At 37.2% G+C, this 19,451-nt stretch overlaps 1 protein-coding gene across 2 annotated transcripts in view; it reads left to right on the forward strand.

Moving 5' to 3' along the window:
- The window catches only part of DDAH1 (dimethylarginine dimethylaminohydrolase 1), a 206,232-nt gene that overhangs the window by 183,352 nt on the left and 3,429 nt on the right, over positions 1–19,451 (forward strand). The window contains exons 5-6 of one of the 2 annotated variants that reach the window (XM_044672713.1): positions 7,929–8,072; positions 18,820–18,924. In XM_044672713.1, the coding sequence (XP_044528648.1) occupies positions 7,929–8,072; positions 18,820–18,924 (249 nt within the window). Of the gene's footprint in view, positions 1–7,928; positions 8,073–18,819; positions 19,256–19,451 lie in introns of those variants that run through there. The other variant, XM_044672712.1, reaches the window with a different exon arrangement.

A 19,451-nucleotide genomic window follows, 5' to 3' on the forward strand; every position in this document is an offset into this window, starting at 1 on the left:
CTAATCATCTTTTAGTCCCTTTCCAGCTCTAGAATTCTGTCACCCAATGAAACTCCCATTCTAATCTCCCCCAAAATTATGTAATGTGCTCTATTCTGACCATCTATGAGTTAGTAACTATTCTGTCATTAAATTTACTGTAAATACATTTTTGAATAAATTTGCCAATTTATAACAAGTAAATTTACTGATTTTCTATAAGTAATTTACATTTTCTCCACGTTTCAGATTGTTAACGGGGGCACCAAGAAGTCAAGTGGCTTGCCCAAGGCCACATGGTCTACATGTTTTGCCCAGTTACAATTAGGTCAGATTAGAAGACTATAATATGATTCCCCCACGTGATTCCCATTTTCCTAATCTCATCAAATGGCTTTGAGTCAAGAAGCTTTGGGGGAGGGGGGTTCTGGTCACCTGTTTTGAATGTCTGGTTGACTCAAATAATAAAAGAGTCTAACCTGACAAAGTTAGATACTTTTAAGCAATGGGATAACCAATGGAACCCCATTCCTAAATATGTATCAGAGGTGGAACTTGAAACTACATCTTTCTGAATCCAATGATAGCTTTCTGTTCTGCTATTTGCAAGCTGCCTATAATTGTTATTGTTTCTTATGAGATGGTGAAGACTGCCTACAGAGCATAAAAGAGGGGGAAAAAAACCTAACCAATTATAACCAGATTTTTCATCATATTAACTGGTCCCATCTATCCATATGAATACAAGGCTACAAAGCAATAGTAAAAATCCATAACCTATCAACTTACTTTTTTTATGGTATTGGTTTCTAAGAATTCTGGGAATTGTCCAAATAATCATGTTGCTGGAAGGAAATGCTTTTTTTCCAAGAAGTTATTTTTTAAGTCAATTTTAAAAATGGGAGTTCTTCAAATATTTATGTTATGGACTCCTTTGGCAGTCTAGTGAAAGCTATGGATCCCTATGCAGGATAATAATTTTAGATGAGTAAATAAACAACATATTAATATTAATAAGCTAATTATAATGAAATAAATTAATGAAATGTTAATTAAAATATTAATAAAACACATGAGTAAACCATTGATAGAAATTAATAATATAATAATTAAATAAAAGCTATCTGATTACAAGGGGAAACAATTATGTTGAAATTTAGTTGTCAAAAAATTTTTTTAAACAAGTTCAGAGGCCCAAGGTTAACCATCCATTTAGAAGATTTCATCACATCAGGGTATAGAAGTAGCCTCATGTCCTCAGAAGTTCTTCCCATAGAACTCTGTCTTGGGGAAGGGGCATCCTGTCTACTTGGATGGGATCTAAAAAGGTCAATCAGCAAATACTATTAAGCACCTAATATGTGTAGACCACTGGTGTTATAAGCACTGAAGATACAAACAAAACAAAAGATAGTTCCAACCCTCAAAGAGCTTGTAACATAGAAAAGAGAACAGAGTGGAATGGGGACTGGGAAAGATTAGGGCTGAGCTGAATAGAGATAAGAGAGATATGGAAAGAAGGAGCAGAGGGAAGAGATTTTCAGACTAGGAGAAAGGAAGATGAGTACCAAGAGAAGATAGTCCAAACAGGGATATAGTTTAGACTATCTCCCTATATCCCTGTTTGGGCTATCTCTTCCCTCTACTCCTTCTTTCTTCCCCAAAGTCTCCTAACGCTGACCCTACTCTCACACTCTCTCAAAGGAGATTCCCACAGTGCAGCAGGGACCAGTACAGTGGCAGCCTGTCCCATCCCCTCCTTTCTTGCTCATGCCATCCCTTTTTATTACCCTGATTTCAGTGTTTTCACAGTCACTTACCAAGCTTTAGAACAGCCTCTCCCCTTCCTCATTGACTTCAGCCCTTGGCTTTTATTTTTAACCTCCAATCTGATGCCTACCTTCTTTTTTGGTGATATATCAGTATTCATATTAATGGCCCTCATAATAACTGTTTCTAGGTTCATCTATCACCTCAACTTGTATGACCTCCATCTCTTCTCTATTTCATCAGGATGCTTAGAATTTATTTATTAGAATAATTTAGCATTTATTGATTATTAGAACTTAGAATACTTCATCTCTAAAAACCTTCACTCTGAAAATACCCTTTTTTTGATGATACCTTTTTCTGTTGCCTCACTCCTCTTATATCTGTCATTCTCTCTCATTATGACATCCAATCTCTCAGAACCTCCCTGTTCTTCTAAGACATCCATTCAACAGTGTGCTTAGTACAAAACCTGATGGATTTTGAATAAGAAGGTTCAAATCTACTTATGTGTCCTTGGGCAAGTCATTATACCTCAGTGGGCCTCAGTTTCTTTTCTCATTTGTAAAATGAAGGACCAAATTACCTTAAAGGTTTCTACTAGTTCTAGACCTATCAACAAGTATCTATTTATTGCTTCTATTATGGCTTCATTTCCCTCCCTTCCACCTTGACCCTGTCAGCCATTTCAATAGAGCACAATCCTCAAATCCATTTCTCTTTTGTTCTTCCACTATTCCTATCCTGTTGCTTGCTAATACGTGGCTATTCCCGACATCTGCTCCTGGAGAAAGCAGGAAACTGCTGATTGGGCTGGGTTCACTGCAAATTCGAGCTAATATAAACTTGGTCCTCTCCGCTATGTGGCAATCTTTTTATTCATTGCTGACTCCTTATCATCTTCTCACAGTAACAAATTCATTTGACTTCAGGTCTCCCACAACATACCCATGACTTTTCTCTCAACAGATTATCTTTTTTTTTTTTAATGAAGATTGATGTCATCTACTATAAACTTCCTTGTCTCCTCTCTTTTAAACTCTTGTATCTCTTCATGACATCATCCATATTCATCTTTGCCTTTAAAATCAGCAACTTTGGTGCCCCCCCTTGCCCAGGTTCACCCTCATTTGTGCCCTCAATCTGATCCCACCTACCTTCCTATTATGCTCCCCTGTTTATTCCTTTTCTTTCTGTCTTATATTCATTCTCTTCCCCCTTTAATGACCAAAGTCAATGCTTGCCAACCATCTGGGTTCATGATCCCATTCTTTTCCATCTCCTCCAGGAGTTTGCCCTTTGGTTATCTCTCTCTCTCCCTCTTCATTCACTTCCTCCAACCAAATTTCTTCTTATCTATTGATTTCTTCTCTATTCTCTAGAGCAATGCCCAAGTCTCCTCAATTCTTAAAATTCAAAAATAAGATAAAATAAAAACACCAGAAAGTTTATTTGCCTTTGCCATTCCCTCAAGCTATCATCCTATATTTCCTATTCCCTTTCACAAATAGACTTGAAGAAAACATTTCATTGCCTTTACTTCCCACCCTACAACTTGACTGAAACTTCTATTTTCAAGGTTACCAAAAATCTCTTTAATTACTAAGACCAATGGCCTTTTATTCAAGTCTCATTCTTCTCAATCTTGTTATAACTTTTTAACCTTGTTGACCCCCCCTCCCCAATATTGTTTTGTTCATTGGCTTATTTAATCAACTATATTTAATTCAATAAACATTTAAGCCCATCTACTCTATGTCAGGCACTATACCAAGCACTGAGGATACCGTTTTTTAAAAAAGAAAGATAGTCCCTGCCCTCAAGGAGCTTACAATATAATGAGGGGAAATAACACAAAAGGAAGCTAAGAAAGAGAGAAGACTTGTGTAGACACAAAACAGACAACACATATAAACTTTGGGTATCTTGTTCTTTTGAGCTGAAAGCAAGCAGAACTGAAGATGAAGAGACAAACTCCCTAACTTGAAATGTAAGTCCTCCACAATCTACTTTCAGCCTATATTTCCAGTTTTATATCCCACTATTCACATATAGTGTGAATAGACTCTTCATTCCAGCCATATTGGACAGGTAGGTATTTCTACTTCTGATACTAACTGTACAACCTTAGACAAGTCATTTTAATTCACTGGACCTTGGTTCTTTATCTATAAAAAGGAGGAGATTGAAATAGGTAGCCTCTAAGAGCTCTTCCAGTTCTTTGATCCTATGCTTCCTCCTTATTTTCCTTAATTCTCCAATTTCCATGCATTTGCACAGGCTGCTCCACCACTCCCATATCTAAAATACACTCCCTCCTCCTCTTTCCTTGTTGAAATCCAACTCTTCTTTCAAAAAACTAGCTTGAGTATAACCTCTCCCATGAAGCCTTTTCTGATCTCCACCATTACTTTTGTCCTCAGAATTATAGGAATTCTGAGTGTGGTCTTAAAGCAGTAGATTGATATGTCCTATCCAGGAACAATGGCATAGTTGATTTGATAATGGTTTATTGTTTTATCCCCAGGTAGAAATGATTCTCCTTCCTTAAATTTTCCAAGAGCACTTTTTCTTGATCTCTCCTTTGCTCCTATCACATTCTGCTTTGTCTCCTAATATTCCTATGTATGGCCCATCTTTGTTAGATTGTAAAAAACTTTAAAACTTTCAGTTTTTCATCCTTATTTTCTAAGTACTAAGTACTAGTCTGCTTAATAAATTGGCTTAACAAATATGTTTTGAACTGATTAACTGAAGGAAGTTTTAGAGTAAAGATGCTTGATAAAGGAGCAGAGGATAAGATGCCACAAATACCTCTGCTAGAAGAGAATAAGCCTGTTATCATTGGAAATTAGCAACTCAGGCACAAGATAGGCCATAGGATCTGACCCCTTAGGGCAGCCAGGGATTCCTGGGTGCCCTTAAGACCCTTTTAGGAGGTCCACCAGGTTAAAACTATTTTTATAATAACATTAAAATGTTTTTATTTCTAAAATAGTGGCTATATCACACAGAAACAAGAGTTCCCTTGAGAGTCCTCAATGGATTTTTTAAACCCTTACCTTCTGTCTTATAATTAATACTATGTATTGGTTTCAAGGCAAAAGAAAAGTAAGGTCTCAACATTGGAGGTTAAGTGATTTGTCTGGGTTCACACAGCTAGAAAGTGTCTAAGATCAGATTTGAACCCTCCCATCTCTAGGCCTGGCTCTCAATTCACTGAGCCACCTAGCTACGCCCCCCCCCCAACCATGATTTTTTTAAGGATATAAATAAGCCCTGAGACAAACAAATTTGAGTAATGCTACCATAGTCGTAGTTACCCTTAGGAATAAAGCTAAAAGACAAAACATACCTAAAAAAAAAGGAATAGTAAGTAAACTCTCAATGGCAGAAAAAATAGGTTAGAAATAAATTTTATCTTCTTTAAACAGACAAGGCTAAAGTTAGACTTTTGGTTTACATAGGATGTGGTCAGTTAGAATGGAGTAGGAGACAGCAGTACCTTTCTCGTGTCTAAATGTTTTCTTTCTCTTTAAATATTACTCTTCATAGTGTTTCTTTGATTATCTATATCTCCTTTGTAGCTTTAAGTTGTATGCAGTATTTGTTAACAAAAGTTATCCATCTGGGAAATTTTAGATGCAAGTCTACCATATGCCTAAAAGGATTTAACATCCCTTGGAACATAAACATTGTATGATGAAATATATAAGGGGGAAAATTCCCTCCCATGAAAATTTTCTTTGAATTTTCATATAATCTAAAATATTTTAGAAAAGTCAGTCTAGGAGACAGCTGGGTGGCTCAGTGGATTGAGAGCCAGGCCTAGAGATGGGAGGTCCTGGGTTCAAACCAGGCTTCAGATACTTCCTAGCTGTGTGACCCTGGGCAAGTTATCATTCTTCTGCCTTGGAGCCAATACACAGTATTGACTCCAAGAGAGAAGGTAAGTGTTTTTAAAAAAAAGTCAATCTAGGAAAAGTTCATACGTAGCAAAAAAAAATAAATAAATCCTTCTGCATACTTGTTCCCAAGATTTTTTTCTGAAGTTAGTGGAAAATAAAAGCTCAAGAGAAAACAAAAGAAGATAGTGTACACTCGCCAAGTTCTTGCAAACATTCGATATGATTGATTATTTCCAATTTCTAATGGCTGAAAAAGTTGGACTAATTTAAACCTGTAGACATAATCCTTCAGTGGATGGTAAGCTGAGGACTGAATGATTCTCTGTATTTTCTTTGTAACCTCATCACCTACCATGGTTCTAGGCATATGGTGGGTACTTAGCAAATGCTTATTGAATACTTATTGAAAGCCCTTAAAGAAATGTGAAAATTCAAGTGTAGAGCCAAGTTGATTAAACCACTCCTTAGTAATTGCAAATACCACCAGAATTTTTTTTAAGTGAGGAAGCATAGTCATAAAGGGGTTAAGTGACTTGTCCAGGATGACACAGTTTAGTGCCTAAGATAGAATTGGAACCAGGTCTTCTTGAATTCAGGTACAATGCTGTGCTCTCTCTCCACCTTTAATAGGGCCTCCATGTGGGTCTGGCCAGTCTCAATCATATAAGAATTATTAGTTTTTAAAAATGGATTTATAGAATAAGTTCTCATACTTTTACAAAGCCCAAAAATCATATAGATACATATTAATCAAAAACCACCCTTTCTATTAAGTCATAAGACATCAAGCGTTCTTTTTCATCCAGTTCTGAATGCTGTTTGCATTCAAGACTTCAAAGAAGCACTCAACTTTCCATCCAAGGACTTAGATACAAATTCTAGCTCTGCCACTACTAACTCTGTGATATGAGGATAGATATTTTGTGTGAGTATATATGTTTAGTTTATTATAAAATATTATTATTATATTGTATATAATATGCTATGTTATAATTTTATATATTATATTATTATTATAAAAGAGGTTATTATAAAACTCTTAACCTTCCATCTTAGAATCAATGCTATGTATTGGTTCCTACCAGAAGAATGGTAAGAGCTAGGCTGTGGGGGTGAAGAGACCCTTCTCAATTTACTCATCCAAAAAATAAGGGAGTTGGACTAGATGACCTTCTAGCATCCTTTCCAACTCTAAATTTATGCTCCTAAAGGAAAAGAATAATATTTCTGATTTGCCTGTCCAATGAAATCAACGGCATCTTAAAAAATCTAGCCCTCAAAACAATTACTACAAAGTCCTTACTTCACAAACCTATTAACTTTAAAAAAATCTGATTGCTCCTTCTGTGAACATACAATATAAATATAATCTTAACTTTTCTGTTCCTATGGATGGAGAGACAGGAAAATACTACGCAGGTCATAGGGACAATGATTGAGAACTACAAGGGAACCTCAAAGACCTCCTAGTCCAATCAACTTATTTAAAAGCTCCTGATAAATCTTCTTGAGGTCACGTCAATACAATTCAATTCCACATTTATTTAATACCAAGGAACCCTGGCCAGTACTGGAGATATAAAGATGGAAAGGAGCTGTCTATGAACTCAAGAAGCTTATCATCTAATACTGAGAGTAGGACATAAACATAAATAAGGATGTTATATGGTTGAATAGGATATGGGAAAAGAGAGGACCTGGAAAACTACTATGAGAACTTTCAGAATGGCAAAACTGAGGCTCAGGGAGATTTAAGTGATTTTTCTAAGGTCACACACAGGAAGTATTGTTACTATAGAACCTGTGTCCTTTCTGCAATCCTGCCTTCTACTCCAGCTCTTTTGAGAACCAACTGCTGAGACTAAAGAAATATGAGCAGAGAGTTTAGGTATTTTTGTGGACTTAATAGATTCCAAATGGGGAAATAGTGGTATAGAAGGGACTTTCTGCATACAGAGAAATGTTCCTGGGCCTTGCCTAGAATTTTCATTTTTATTTTTTTAAACATTTACCTTTTGTCTTAGTTTCTATGCTAAGACAGAAGAATGGCAAGAGCTAGGCAGTCAGGGTAAATGATTTGCCCAGGGTCACACAGGTAGGAAATCTCTGAGGTCAGATTTGAATCCAAATCTCCTGAATTCTAGACCTGGTGGTCTATTCACTGTACTACCTAGCTGCTCCCTCGCCTAGAATTCCATTTGGGTCTGAGAAGTAGTCCTTCCTGGGAGCTTTCAGAAACCCTTCCAAATAAGACCTCTTTTTCTTTTTTAGATCATGCAGCAGATGAGTGACCATCGTTATGACAAGCTGACGGTGCCTGATGATGTGGCTGCAAACTGTGTGTATTTAAACATCCCCAACAAAGGGCATGTCTTGTTGCACCGAGCCCCAGAAGAGTACCCAGAGAGTGCCAAGGTAAATGCAGTTTTTCTGGGCTATCATGCACTATGGAGCCCCCACCCCTGACTGGCAGACTTTCTTTAATCTATAAGACTAGTGATTAAATGACCAGGGTCCTTTTTTGATAGATTTCCTAGATAGGTCTAGAAAATACTTTCAAAATGCTATTGTATTTTCTTGTGTTTTTAATAAAAATATATACTGGGGGCAACTAAATGGCTTAGTGGATCAACAGCCAGACCTAGAGATGGAGGTCAGGAAGATCTTAGTTTAAGTCCTGCCTCAGGCACATATTAGCTATATGACTTTACTTCTCTGTATCCTAGGCAGCTCTCTATGATTATAAATGAGTTTTTGAGCTACATAATAGAAGAGTTTCTTCACTAATAAAATTATATATACCTATATGTATGGGTGGTAGATAGATGCTAGATAGATTGGTAGATACATGCATGGAGATATAAGTATATGTGTGTGTGTATGTGTGTATACACATGTGTGGGTACACATTTTATGTGTGTGTGTGTGCGTGTGTGTGTGTGTGTGTGTGTGTGTGTGTGTGTGTGTGTAGATTCAGGTTATCCCAAAAGTCATAAGAAGCATTTAATAAATCTTTACTGACTGACTAGTTGTATTCAAGAGTTTTCAGATAAGCATCTGGGGTGGTGGGATGATCATAATGGAAAGAGCTCTTTGGAATCAGACTTGGATTTTAATTCTACATCCATTACTATCAGAATGACAAATCACAGTCATAATAGTATATATATATANTTATATATACCTATATGTATGGGTGGTAGATAGATGCTAGATAGATTGGTAGATACATGCATGGAGATATAAGTATATGTGTGTGTGTATGTGTGTATACACGTGTGGGTACACATTTTATGTGTGTGTGTGTGCGTGTGTGTGTGTGTGTGTGTGTGTGTGTGTGTGTAGATTCAGGTTATCCCAAAAGTCATAAGAAGCATTTAATAAATCTTTACTGACTGACTAGTTGTATTCAAGAGTTTTCAGATAAGCATCTGGGGTGGTGGGATGATCATAATGGAAAGAGCTCTTTGGAATCAGACTTGGATTTTAATTCTACATCCATTACTATCAGAATGACAAATCACAGTCATAATAGCATATATATATATATATATATATATACATATATATATATATATATATATAGGGGTTGGTTTCCTACATTGCCTCACTTGGACTTCACGGTGGCCCCGTGAGGTAAATGCTACAGGTGTGTTAGCATTTTATAGAGGAGGAAGCTGAAGCAAAAATGTCCCCTGACTTTCCTGTTCCAAGTCAGGCCCTTTTAAACTCCACACCTCTTTCTCATCACATTTCGACTCTCTATGACTAAGTTTCCACCTTGCTAAGTGAAGAAATTGAGCAATGTGATTTCTCAGATTTCTTTCACTTCTAAATCCTAGGATGTTACATAATAAAAGGAATAAATTCCACTCTAGTATTCTATGAATCTCTGAATCTCACTCTCAGTCTGCCCTCTGTCTTCGATTAAATTCATGTACCTCCAAAATCTAAGCATTCATTTAAAACAGGTTTTTAATGAACTTCATTGTTTTGTGGCAATTTTCCCCCAAAAACTCCTGAACAGTCATCTTGAGGTCACTTCAACTCAATTCAGTGCCACAAGACCCTTCACCTTCTTGCTTGTCCTCCCCTGGGCACTCTCTAGAATTTCAATGTCTTTTTTAAACTGCATTTAACTAGAAAGAGAAAACTCATTTGCCCTTGTACCAAAGCACTCTGTCAGGTACTAGAGATACAAAGATGGAAAGGGACTATCTGTGAACTCAAGAGCATCTGATCCTGGCAGTAGGACATAAACATAAGTAAGGATGTTATAAGGTTGAATGGATTATGGGAAAAGCAAGAACCTGGAAATCCACTATGAGAACTTTCAATCACCGAATTGGACAGTTTGAAGGGACCTCAGTAGCCATCTCATCCAACCCATAAATGAAAAGAATCTCTACGGTAATTACACAAGTGGCCTACCAGCCACTTCATGAAGACCTCCACAAAAGGGATTCTCACCACCTCTCAAGATATGCCATTCCACTCACTCTTAGCTTTCATTGCAAGGAAATTTTTCTTCACTTAAGCCCTTTGCAACTTTTACCCATTTCTCTTGGTCCTGCCCTCCAGAGACCAACAGAACAAGTTCAATGGCTCATTTATGAAAAGAAAGCTGTCATGTCATTTTCCCTCTTCCTCCCAAGTTTTCTCTTTTCTAGGCTAAACATGCCCAGTTCCTTCAACCAGGTTTCATATGATATGGACTCAGGGTCCTTCCCTGTCTTGGTTGTCTTCCTTTAGACACTCTTTAGATTAACAATGTCTTTTTTCAAATTGCATTTAACTGCAGAAATATGACTTGTACTTAGGTGGTGTGGAAGTAGGGAGAAGTTGAGAAAGTAGCATCTGAAACAGGGCCTTGAAAAGAAAGATGAAATTCAAAGGTTAGAAGCAAAAGGTAAAGTGGAGTAGTCTGCATCAGGAGCAAAGGACAGCATGAAAAAATACTGGTATAGAAGAAAGGATAAGACAGAAATAAGAGCCACACAAGTGCACTTTGATGGGGATGCCATGGAGAAGAGTAAGACATAAAGCTGGATGAATAAGTTAAGGTAATATTGTATTTGATCTGAAATTCCATTATCACAGTTTAAACTTTATACATCGGGTGATGGAAAACCACAGAAGGTCTTTGTGTTGATCATGGCAGGCTAAGGGAGTAGGAAATTGGTCGTACCATTAACAAAAATGGAGAAGTTAAGAAGCCAGGTAAGTTGGATGGGGGTGGGAATGATGGATCCGGTTTTAGACTTGTTAAGTTGAAGTGATGGTAAGAAATCCATGTAGAATGATCCAATAGAGTAGACAATTGGAAATATAAGACTGGAGCTCTACAGAGAAGTTGAGAAAGAGGTATAGATCTGAGAGTTAAGTAATTATTGAAGCCATGGGATTGGCTAAGATAATAATGGAAAAGTTAAGATAATAAAGAGAGTCTAGAACAGAGCCTTGGAAAATACCCATATTTAAGCATAACATATATGTGTCCCCTACATGTAAAATCATGCCTTGTGACTTGTCTATAATAAGAGTAGTATGACTAGATATGATTTGAAATCTAGCCCAATCTTCAAAATGGAAGAGAAATAAGGGCTATACTGGTTCTACCAGCACCCTAACTTCAGTGAGGGCCCAAAAGGGTCCAGAACAGCTAAAGCTGAGAAATCTTTTCTAGTCTCTAAGAGGAGTATTGGGCTAGAATTATATCTATCTATACCCCCTCAATTATCTCTGTTCTAATCATGCAATAGGTTTAGAACAAAAGCTGCTCCCCTGATCACTCATAAGGGGAGAGGTAGTCCTTAGTTCATACTTGCCAGCTTAGCCCCTCCCCACCAAAAGTTAGTTACACAAAAGGCCATCACAAATAGTGAAAAGCGAGTAAACCTCATTTTTCCAAACAAAAGAGCAAACAGAAATTGGAGCCCTTACATGAACATACCAAAGGAGACATGGACTTAAAAGAGATCTTCATTTGGAGTAAAATAAGGTCTCTGCTTTAACTAAAAGAGAGAGAATGATCTCACTCAAGAAGATCCTCTCAGCATTCTCTAGAATTGTAGGCCCCGAAATTTAGGAACATATGTCTGTAATTTGGAACACTGTCATCTGCCATTCAAAGACTTGCTCAGTCTCCTCACCTGGGGGTTTCTTTCTGTCTGCCTTGAACCAATATAGGAAGTCTTTACAGAGGTATAAGTATACCCTCTGCTAATCAGAAGTCACATCTTCCTCTGCATACAGAGCAACATGAAAAGACATCCTAAACTTGGTTAAAAGGTCCTAAGGAAAAAGAGGAAAATAGAGAGTGTTCAGGAGATAAGCTGGAGTACAGTGCTGGAGAAGCTAAAGAATAAGAGAGTATCACACAGGAGAAAAAATCTACAGTATCAAATACAAGTCAGAATGAATGAGACCAAAAGAGAAACCACAGGATTTTGGCAACAAGCTCTTGTAACCTTAGAAAAAGTTGTTTCATTACTAGGAAAGACAGATTACAAGCAGCTGAGGAGTGGGATGGTAAGGAATTAGAGGCAGTGCAGACTCCAAAAGTTTTGCAATGAATGGGCATGAAAGAGCAAAGGAAATTGTTTGAAAGAGTATTAAAACCAAGCAATTTTTTGGCATTAGGAGGAATACCAACTGTATTTGTGAGATGTAGGGGGAAAGAGTTAAGCTGGAGATGGAAATGATAAATGTAGCCGGATCATGGAAATAATTTGAGGGGATGGGATGGTGATGGGGTAAGGATGGGGTGGGATAAAGAAGGAATGGGATGAGATGGAATATGATGAAATGGGATGAGTTAAATGGAACAGAATGGGGGTACAGATAGACATTAACTTTGGCAAAAAAGTCCATCACAGAACATTTATTAAGCACCTGCTATGTACCAAACACCATGCTAAGTGTCGAGGATACAAAAACAATAGTGAAACACTCACCACCCCCAAGAAAGTGTCAATCCAACAGGAGATACAACATAAAAATAATGAGCATATTCAAAATAAATATAAGGTAAATTCAGTGTGACTCTAACAACTATCAGGAGACAAAGGAAACCATCAGAAAAATCCTTGTGTAGAAGGTGAAACTTGAACAAGATTTTGAAAGAAAAAATTATGAGGAGGGAGTATGTTCCAGGTATGGGGAACACACAGTGCAAAGGGAGGAGATAAGAGATGAAGTTATCTTGTGTGAAAAATAGCAGTGAAGCCAATTTGGTTCAGGTTTCCTTAGGTCCAAGGAGTATGGATGTCCTAAGGAGACAGTGTTTAAGACAAAAAGAAGCTACATTTTCTAAGTAGAATAAAGCAATATTCTGCCAGAAGGATGATGGGATCAAAACTGCTGACCATCTGTCATTTGTATACCAGTCATTTGTGGCCAGTCAAATGCTCCTTCTATGTGTCTAGATTTGTATTCTAAGGAATTTTCCCAAGAGTAACACTGGAATTTCCTTCTCAATCCAAGTATCTTCACTTGATTTCAAGGCATGTCTTTTTCCACTTTTGCAATTTCTGGTTAATCCTATTAAACAGGAATCACTACATATCTGGCTTTTCTAGTTCATAAGCTGTTCAACTGTTCAACTGTTCCTATGCCTAAAGTTTGCCCTTAGATCTTCCTAGAAAGTCAACCCAAATATCTCCACCAAAAAGAATAGGAAGAGTAATGTAAGATTCTTAAGTAACCATTGAATTTTGTTTTTTGACATCTTAACTTAGAAGAGTATATCAAAATAATTTCTTATATTGTTTTAGGCTAATTCACACTATTCAGTAAATCAGTAAGCATTTATTCAGAGCTTTTATTTATTCCATTTATTCCAGGTGATGGGCAGCTAGGTGGTGCAATGGTTAGAGCCCTGAGGTTGGAATCAAGACTCATTTTCATGAGTTCAAATAATGACTTCAGATACTTACTAGCTGGGTGACACTAGGCAAGTCACTTAACCCTGTTGGCCTCAGTTTCTTCATCTGCAAAATGAGCTGAAAAGGAAATGACCAACCACTCTAGTGTCTTTGCCAGGAAAACCCCAAATAGGGTCACAAAAAAGTCCGACAGGACCAAACAACAACACAATTGTTCCAAGTGCTTTGATAGGCCCTGGAAATACAAATAAAGAAGGAAGATAGAACTTACCCTCAAGGCACTTTCATTCTACTGGAGTCCTGAAGTTCTTTCCACATATATCCCAACCACCCCACCTTTTCTTAATAGTTAAACCTAAAGGTTAGGGGATTTCGGCAAGTAAATATTTGCAGTTGCTAAAATAAGTGAGATCTGGGTAAGCCAGAAGAAAGGAAGCTGATACCAGAAGGTTATTCTTCTCTCTGGTGAAGACTCCCAAACAAGTCACATTCTTAGCAACTCTAAAGTTTTTCCTTAATCTTCACTAGCCCTCTAACATGCTCCAACCAAGATTTTTGAGTTACTTCTCCTACTGCTATTCACCTAAGAAACTAGCTAGGTTTCTGAACTCAGTCACTCCCTATCCTCTATTATAGGATTACAAGCATATTTCATATTCATTTTTAAAATTTCATTTGCTTTTCCACTACTCGAGAATATATTTTATATGTGTATATATTATATATTTTAAACCTTTACCTTCTTAGAATTGATATTAAGTTTAGTTCCAAGGCAGAAGACCAATAAATGCTAGGCAGTTGTGGTTAAGTGACTTGGCCAGGGTCACATGGCTAAAAAATATGTGAGTTCCCAGCTGTGTGACCCTGGGCAAGTCACTTGACCCCCATTGCCTATCCTTACCACTCTTCCACCTATAAGTCAATACACAGAAGTTAAGGGTTTAAGATTAAAAAAATAAACAAACAAACAAACAAACAAACAAACAAATAAATGAATGAATGAATGAATAAATAAATAAATAAGTGAATGAATGAATAAATGAATAAATAAATAAATAAATATGTGAGGCCAGATTTAAATCCAGGACCTCCCATCTCCAGTCCTGACTCTCTATCCACTGAGCCACCTCACTATCCTCCAAGAATATTTTTTTAAAAAAACAACAGCAGTAGCAGCTACTCCAGAAAGGCACTCCCTAGTGTTTTGTTTCATCAGAGGTAATGGGTATGGTAAATGAATTTGGTTTTGGTTTTTACAAAAAATGCTATTACATTCTGTAAGGTTGGTTGTTTTTTTTTTTTTTTTGATGTTTGGGCTTTCACAGTAATTTTGCTGGTACAGTTTTGAATTTCAAATCTGATATCTTATTCTGTTAGTGTCAAATAATATTCAACTCTGTCATTTAAAAGCTAGCATGGGTGGAAATGCATCATCTAAATCAGGGATTCTTAACCAATTACTTTTCTCTGTCATCATCTGTGTTTTATTTTTTACATTTGAAACCATTAAGTTGAGAAAGGGTCCACAAGCTTCCTCAGACTGCCAGAGGGGTCAAGGACATGTAAAAAGGTTAAGAGCCCCTGATCTAAATAAAGTTTTAATTTCTGGTAACATAGGTACAGAAATATCAAAGTAAAATGACTTCTAAGTAGATTAAAATTCACTCCAAAACAGGACCAGTTTGCTCTTACTACTTAAGAAATGGTAGCCATTTCTAATAACCATAGAATGATAGTTCTGATACAAATCAGTCCCCATATCAAGATCATTTAGTGACCAGCTTATTAGTAATAAGCCTGTATCCACCTATGGCTAGCATAGTCCTTGGAAAATGGATTCAGTTATGAATTGATCCAACCTGGAAGGCAATTTGGAATTATGCCCAAAGGACTTTAAAAGACTGCCTTCCCTTTGATTTAAAAGTACCACTGCTAGGTTTGTACCCCAAAGAGATAATAAAAAAGAATTGTACAGAAATGTTCATAGCTGCACTCTTGTGATGGAAAAAACTGGAAAATGAGGGGATGTCCCTCAATTGGGTAATGGCTGAACAAATTGTGGTATCTGTTGGTGATGGAATACTATTGTGCTCAAAGGAATGATGCACTAGAGGATTTCTATATGAAATGGAAGAACCTCCAGGAACTGATGCAGAGTGAAGTTAGCAGAACCAAGAAAACATTATACTCAGAAACTGAAACATTATAGGATGATCAAATGTAATAGTCTTAGCTACTAGCAGCAATGCAGGACAATCCTGAGGCACTTATGAGAAAGAACACTATCCACATCCAGGGAAAGAACTACAGGAGTAGAAACACAGAAGAAAAACATGACTTATCACTTGTTTATATAGGTACATGATTTGGGGTTTTGGTTTCAAAAGATTGCTCTATTGTAAAAAAGAATAATAAGGAAATAGATATCAAGTGATAACATTTGTATAACCCAGTAGAATTGCTTGTAGGCTCTGGGAGGGGGAGAGGGAAAGAAAATGTATCATGTAAACATGGAAAAAATGTTTTAAAAAATAAAAAATTTGAACTAAAAAAATTTTAAAAACAAATTTAAAAAAAAGGAAATGAATTCCAGGTTCTCCAGGATCCAGGTGCTATAGGTGTTAAAGTTTGCCAGAGCTTATAAGCACACCCCAATAGTCTTGGAGAAGCCATGGTGGCCCAGTATAAGATATCCAATCCAAATATGGTGCTCTAATAAAACAAATGCAGTTCCCTCTTCAGTCATTCTCTTCACCCCTCTAAGCCTTTTCCTGGGAAACACATCTTGGGTTTGAAATTATGGTAGGGTATCCCAAAGGAAATGTGCAGGAGGCAGATGGAGATGTGAGGTTGGAGCTTTGGTTAGGAGAACAGAGGAGATATATATGAGTCATTTACAGAGAAGCAATAATCAAAACTAGAGAATCCATCAGTTCTCTGACAGAATGTAGAGAGAAAAGAACAAAGAGAGCTCAGAACTGAGACTTGGAGGAACTCACAGGGTTAAGAATATGTGGAAAGTATGTGAGGAGTGGGGCAAGATTAGAGTTGAAATGACTGCCTAGAAGGAAATAGATAAGAAAGAAAAATTGGAGAAATATTGAAATCAAGCAAGAACAAGAACTAATGGGGGAACAACTAAGTGGTCCAGTGGATAGAGAGCCTGACCTAGACAGGTCCTGGGTTCAAATACGAGCTCAGATTCTACCAAGTTGGATCATCCTAAGCAAGTCACTTAATCCCAATTACCTAGTTCTTACTATGCTTCTGCTTTAGATCTGATACTTAGTATTGATTCTAAGACAGAAAGGAAGGTTTGGGGGTTTTTTAACCATTAAAACAGTAACTTGGTTGAAACAGATGAAAGTTGGACAGCTCTAGGAAGAGAAGACTAGGAAGAAGAATCAAGAGATTCTTATTTCCTATAAGTCCCCTTCACCCAGTCTGTTTTCTACCAGTCTAATCAAACTGGACTGTTTGCTATTCTTTGGACATGACCATTAAGCTCCCCTCTCTGCCTTTGTATTAGTGGCCCCCTGTGTCCAAAATCCATTCTCTCATAAGAGTTCTAGCTTTCTTCAAAGCATAATTCAAGTACCTTATTCAGAAAGCCTTTCTCTCAGTTACTAACACTGTCTTGAAATCCTTTTATATTAACTTCCATGTAGACAAGTTATATTATAAGTGGACAAGATATATATTTACCCCTACTCGCTAGAATTTAAACTCTTCATTGGCAGGGGCCATTTTGCTTTTGCCTCTGTATACCCAGCATCCAACACAATACCTTGCAAATAGAAGATATTTGATAAATGTTGGATTGAATTAAATGATAGTTTAGTAAATGCCTAGCCTTTACCAGTGCTTAGTATTGACTCTTTTTTTTTAAACCCTTACCGTTGGTCTTAGAATCAATACTGTATATTGGTTCCAAGGCAGAAGAGTTGTAAGGGCTAGCCAATGGGGGTTAAGTGACTTGCCCAGGGTCACACAGCAAGGAAGTGTCTGAGACCAGATTTGAACCTGGGACCTCCCATCTCTAGACCTGGCTCTCGATCCACTGGGCTACCCAGCTGCCCCACTTAGTATTGATTTTAAGACAGAAGATGTTATAAATATATAGATGTTTATATTATATACTTATGTATTTATATATATATATTTCTTATAGTTGTATTTATATATCATATATAACATCATATATATTCATTTACATGGATAACTGATTATAATTAGTTACCTTCAAAAGCTTAGGTATTTTATTTTATGTCTGTTAAGACATGATTCTGAGAAGGGTTTTATATACATAGATTTTACCAGACTACCAAATGGACTCAGGACTCAAAAAAGACTTGTTCTATAACACTTTGTTTGACATCTTCTTTGACCCTATCATTCCCTGCTTTGTGCTAAATTTAGCTGTTTCCTTATCATATCTCCGTCAGTAGAAGGTAAGCACCTTCGAGGCGAGGATCATAGGATGATAAATTGAGAGACATAAGGGAGGCCAGAGGAAATCTAAGCCAATCCTTTCATTTTAGAGATGGGTAACAAGCCCAGCGTCTCACAAGGAAGTAAGTGGTTGAGCCAGGATTCAAACTCAAGTCCTCTGATTCCAAGTCTTTGCACTGTACCATGTCGTGTCATTATATGTAGCACCATGCTTGTACCTAATATGTAGTTAACCAACATTCAATTGAATCGTAGCACATTCTTGGCTCAGAAGCCAAAAATAGTGGAATATACCTGCTACCATCCAGTTGCCTCAAAATATTTAGTGGCAAACGACTTTCTGAGTATGGTGCATATATGTGTATGTGTGTGTGCATATGTGTATTTGTGTGTTTTCACTCATACTTTGGAATGAAATGAAACAATAGGATTAATCATATGATTATATATAGTTATATACAATAGAGCATATATGTATAAAATAGTATAATTAATAGTATAAACTGATTTAAATGTTTAAATGTTTTATGACACTGACAACCTTTTTTTGAACCCCTCACCTTCTGTGTATTGATTCCAAGGCAGAAGAGCCAAAAGGGCTAGGCAATGGGAGTTAAGTGACTTGCCCAGGGTCACACAGCTAGGAAGTATCTGAGGCCAGATTTGAACCTCCCATCTCTAGGCCTGGCTCTCAATCCACTAAGCCACATAGCTGCCCCCACTGTTAATCTTTTGATCCAGGATAGAATAAGGGTTGAAAGGAGTTGCAAAAAAACAAAAACGTGATCCTCTTTTTCAATCTTTTCATTTATTCTCACCCATAGGTGTTTGAAAAACTGAAGGACCACATGCTGATACCTGTCACCAACACAGAACTGGAAAAGGTGGATGGACTACTCACCTGTAGTTCAATTTTGATTAACAAAAAGGTAGACTTGTGAGTCCACAAAATTCCCTCCTTGTCACTGGCAATAACGTACATGCAAGGCAGATGACTCTGTACCCAGTCTTGTTTTTATTGACAATCTACTGTGCCACGATGCTACTAATCTGTGTTTACAAAGTTAATGCTCATTTCCATTCAGTCTCCTCATTAGCTTCACCCCCCTTCACCCCAGGTGGTATTTAAACTGTGGATTTTATAGCTGAATCAATAAGTCTAGGAAATAGAAGTCTTAACAAACTATTCAAACTTGATTGGAGCAAAGAAAATTCTCATCTTAATGACTTATAGAAAATCCTTTGAGATGCCAGTATATTCAGAAGAATGCCTTGGTCAGATAATCTCATGTCTCTCTCTCTCTTTCTCTCTCTCTCTCTCTCTCTCTCTCTCTCTCTCTCTCTCTCTCTCTCTCTCTCTCGCTCTCTCTCTCTCCCGCTCTCTCTCTCTCGCTCTCTCTCTCTCTTTCTCTCTCTCTCTCTCGCTCTCTCTCTCTCTTTCTCTCTCGCTCTCTCT

This window comes from Gracilinanus agilis, chromosome 4, assembly GCF_016433145.1.
Source record: "Gracilinanus agilis isolate LMUSP501 chromosome 4, AgileGrace, whole genome shotgun sequence".
Taxonomy (NCBI): domain Eukaryota; kingdom Metazoa; phylum Chordata; class Mammalia; order Didelphimorphia; family Didelphidae; genus Gracilinanus; species Gracilinanus agilis.